This window comes from Asparagus officinalis, chromosome 8 (assembly GCF_001876935.1).
Source record: "Asparagus officinalis chromosome 8, Aspof.V1, whole genome shotgun sequence".
Classification (NCBI taxonomy): domain Eukaryota; kingdom Viridiplantae; phylum Streptophyta; class Magnoliopsida; order Asparagales; family Asparagaceae; genus Asparagus; species Asparagus officinalis.
Window position 1 is genome coordinate 89,957,250 of NC_033801.1, and position 3,375 is coordinate 89,960,624.

A 3,375-nucleotide genomic window follows, 5' to 3' on the forward strand; every position below is an offset into this window, starting at 1 on the left:
CTCCATCTGACATTGTTCTCATCATACGAAATGTTGATATAAAATTGAACTACTATAACATCTTCATGCAATTACTTCATTTGTTGTTGGGCGTCCTAAGCATCCTCTAAATGTTTGGTGTCCAAAATGTCAAAACCTAAAAATATAACACTCAATAAACTTTTGCCTAATATCTTTAGTATTTTCTTGACATGTAAGTATAGACTATGGGTCAAACTTATGTGAAAAAGGGAAGATAAAGACTAAGATTTGATCTCAAAATCGCTCCATCTGACATTGTTCTCATCATACGAAATGTTGATATAAAATTGAACTACTATAACATCTTCATGCAATTACTTCATTTGTTGTTGGGCGTCCTAAGCATCCTCTAAATGTTTGGTGTCCAAAATGTCAAAACCTAAAAATATAACACTCAATAAACTTTTGCCTAATATCTTTAGTATTTTCTTGACATGTAAGTATAGACTATGGGTCAAACTTATGTGAAAAAGGGAAGATAAAGACTAAGATTTGATCTCAAAATCGACTATAAACATAAAAATGGGGAGTTGATCTTAATGCCAAACAAGGCTGAAACCACACCTACTAAGAAGCATTTAGGCAAATAGTATGTTAGATTTTCTTTACTCCAATGTCATGCAAACCAATGCTTTTGCAAATTACCAAGTCCCATTGGGCAAATTAGCACCCATAATCCCTATCCAAGTAATATTCCCAATAATATCAAATTACACATCGTAGAGGATGTATAACATTAGATAATAGTAATGTGGATCAATATAGGAACTTTAGGATGTGACACCCTAGGCTCTACAGAATAAAGTTCGTGTACGACTTCTATCCCGACATGCAAGGTGGTTTCAATAAGTAGTTCTACCAATATCAGATAGAGGGCGGAGTTGTAAGTTAATCTACAAAATCTTTACCTTGCAGAAAAAATTTCAATAACTACTAAGCAATAGAGTTTAGCTTCATAATTATGAATTGTATCAGATACAACTTTGGAGAGTACTTAGCATGAACAAAGACGTATGAATAATCAAGAACAAGGGGGTCAATTTAATTAAAAACAGCCGTACCTGTTTCTTCTGTAATTCCTGGTTTTGCTCTTTGAGTTTAGCAACTTCAGCTTCCAACTCCATGGTATAAGCCTACACAAATTAAAAAAGTACAGTTTTGGTGTTAGAAAAAGTAAGTAGAAACTATTAGCAGAAACGATATACCCATTTCAGGATACGAATAGACTAACAGGAGCATGTGCTCAAGGTTCGGTGAGCGCCTAACACACGTTAGGTCGTGTATCATGTGGATTCGACTAGGTCCTATGCTGGTAGATGGCTACCTAATGGAACTCTGCTCTGGCTTAGGGCAAATAGGAAAAGATAAACATTAAAGCACAATTCATGCAGTGCCAACATGCTTAACCTTAAAAATTCTGAAAACTATAAAGCTGCAGTGTTCAACTGTGCATAACAATCACCATGCCAACAGGATGGTAACGCATTAGATCATCTTGGCTGTTACTTATGCAACTAGATTCTGTAATAATCTGTCAGTCATCCCGCCAGCACACTTCAATGACTAAAGAAAACTCTTATTGGAATATAGTTGTGTTATCCAGTTAACATTCAATTGATCTAGTAGCAGAAAAGGCTCTAAGCTCATCTAGCTAGCATATATTCTATGTCCTTCACAGAAGAACAATCGGAAGGATTTCTAGTCACTCAAAACTGATACCTGTCCATTTTAATAATGAGTTGAGTAATCCAACAATATCAACATCACTTTCGATTTTAAAAATCTAAATACCTGCTCCGCTATCTAGTAGTAGACCAATTTAAGAACATGTAAAGATAACCAGTACTTATCAAAGCTAAACATAAGCATGGTCTTACAAACATATGAAGCTAACCAGTATCGTATCAAAGCTTAAGCACAAGAGTGCTATTCAAAACCATAACTGAAATAACTTCTTGTGAAAGCACATATCATCACATAAAATTGGACTATATAGGGATAGTCACTCACCTGTTTTCTAGCACGTGACCTCGCAGCAGACTCCCTATTCTTAATCATCCTCCTCTGCCTCCTCTCCACCACCTTCTCTACAGCCCCATTACTCCTCCTCCCTCTAATCCCAGACCCAAAAACATGATACGGCACCGGAGACAACGAGGAGAGATCCCCATTTCCCTTCCCAAGTCCATCCGGCGACCCAATGGTCGCCACTGTAACTCCTCCCCCTCCACCACTCAAACCCACCACACTAGACATCAACCCATTGCTCATCCCATGATCTCCAATCCCAACAATCCCTCCTCTCATCCCCTGCTGATTCCCAATATCAACATTACCTGCCACCTGCAACGGAGCAGGGAACGGCCTCGTAGTACTGTTGGGAATCTGGCTGTGCACAATCCCTCCGGCGTTTCTTGCTGCAGGTTGAGAGAACCCGAGAGCTAGCCCGGGATTTGTATTACTCGAATTGGGTAAATCCCCAAAGAAGATGCTGTTGTTACTATTATTAGCTGCTCCATGGTTATTGTTGGCAGCATTATTGCCGATCATCTGTCTCTGTCCTGGTTGAGGATTGACATCTTCTCTCACAACCCCAGCTCGAACCAAGAATTCTTCAAGGGTCATCTCGCCGAGTGTCTGCTGTCGCTGCCTGCTGCTGTTCTATATCAATGCACGCTGGCCGCGGAGGTCCTATCTCCTCCCGGACTCTCAAAAGATCTCTTCATCACCCCACACTCCTATAGTCCTCGGCTACAAAGAACCCTGCCTCATCCTACTCTTCCGCGCCGTCGCGCGAGGAATCACCGGTGGCGCCGCCTCCAAGGGCGTGAGCCATGGGCCCTGGCTCTCCTCCGCGTCCTAAATATTTTTCGAGAAATCGTCCATGTGTTCATAGATCCAAAATCCTTTCAGGCCCGCCGAGAGTATCTGAAACTCACTTCGAACGCGTTCAACGAGTTAGACGACAGCTGCCTACGCCAGCGGCGTCCCCGGCGCGCCGCCGCCGCTGCTGTTTCCCGCGCCTCCCTGGACCCTTCCGACCCCATGCTCTTGAAATTCATCACTGCTTCGCCTTTAACTTCCACCTAAATCAAACAAAATCCGATCAAGGATCAAAACCCTAGCGGCGACCAAAATCTCCGCAGCTCCTCCTCTTTTAGGAAGGAGGAAACTGCTCGAAAATCTCTCAATTTATTTATACCCCCATTTAAGCTTCGGAACTAAAAAGAACCCTGTTAATTACAACCAAAATCCAAAAAAAAGGGAAGTAAAGAAAAAGAAAGTAATTATTGTTACAGAGAGAGAGAGAGAGGGAGGGGCCTGCTGCTTGTTGTTTTGCTGCTTGCTGCTGAT

The 3,375-nt window shown here is 41.5% G+C and overlaps 1 protein-coding gene across 1 annotated transcript in view; it reads right to left on the minus strand.

Annotated features, from left to right (window-relative positions):
* The window catches only part of LOC109851494 (bZIP transcription factor TRAB1-like), a 9,106-nt gene extending 6,430 nt beyond the window's left edge, over positions 1-2,676 (minus strand). The window contains exons 1-2 of the mRNA XM_020421658.1: positions 2,032-2,676; positions 1,083-1,154 (exon numbers count right to left, since the gene is read on the minus strand). Of these exons, the coding sequence (XP_020277247.1) occupies positions 1,083-1,154; positions 2,032-2,646 (687 nt within the window). The 5' untranslated portion in view covers positions 2,647-2,676. The remainder of the gene's footprint in view (positions 1-1,082; positions 1,155-2,031) is intronic.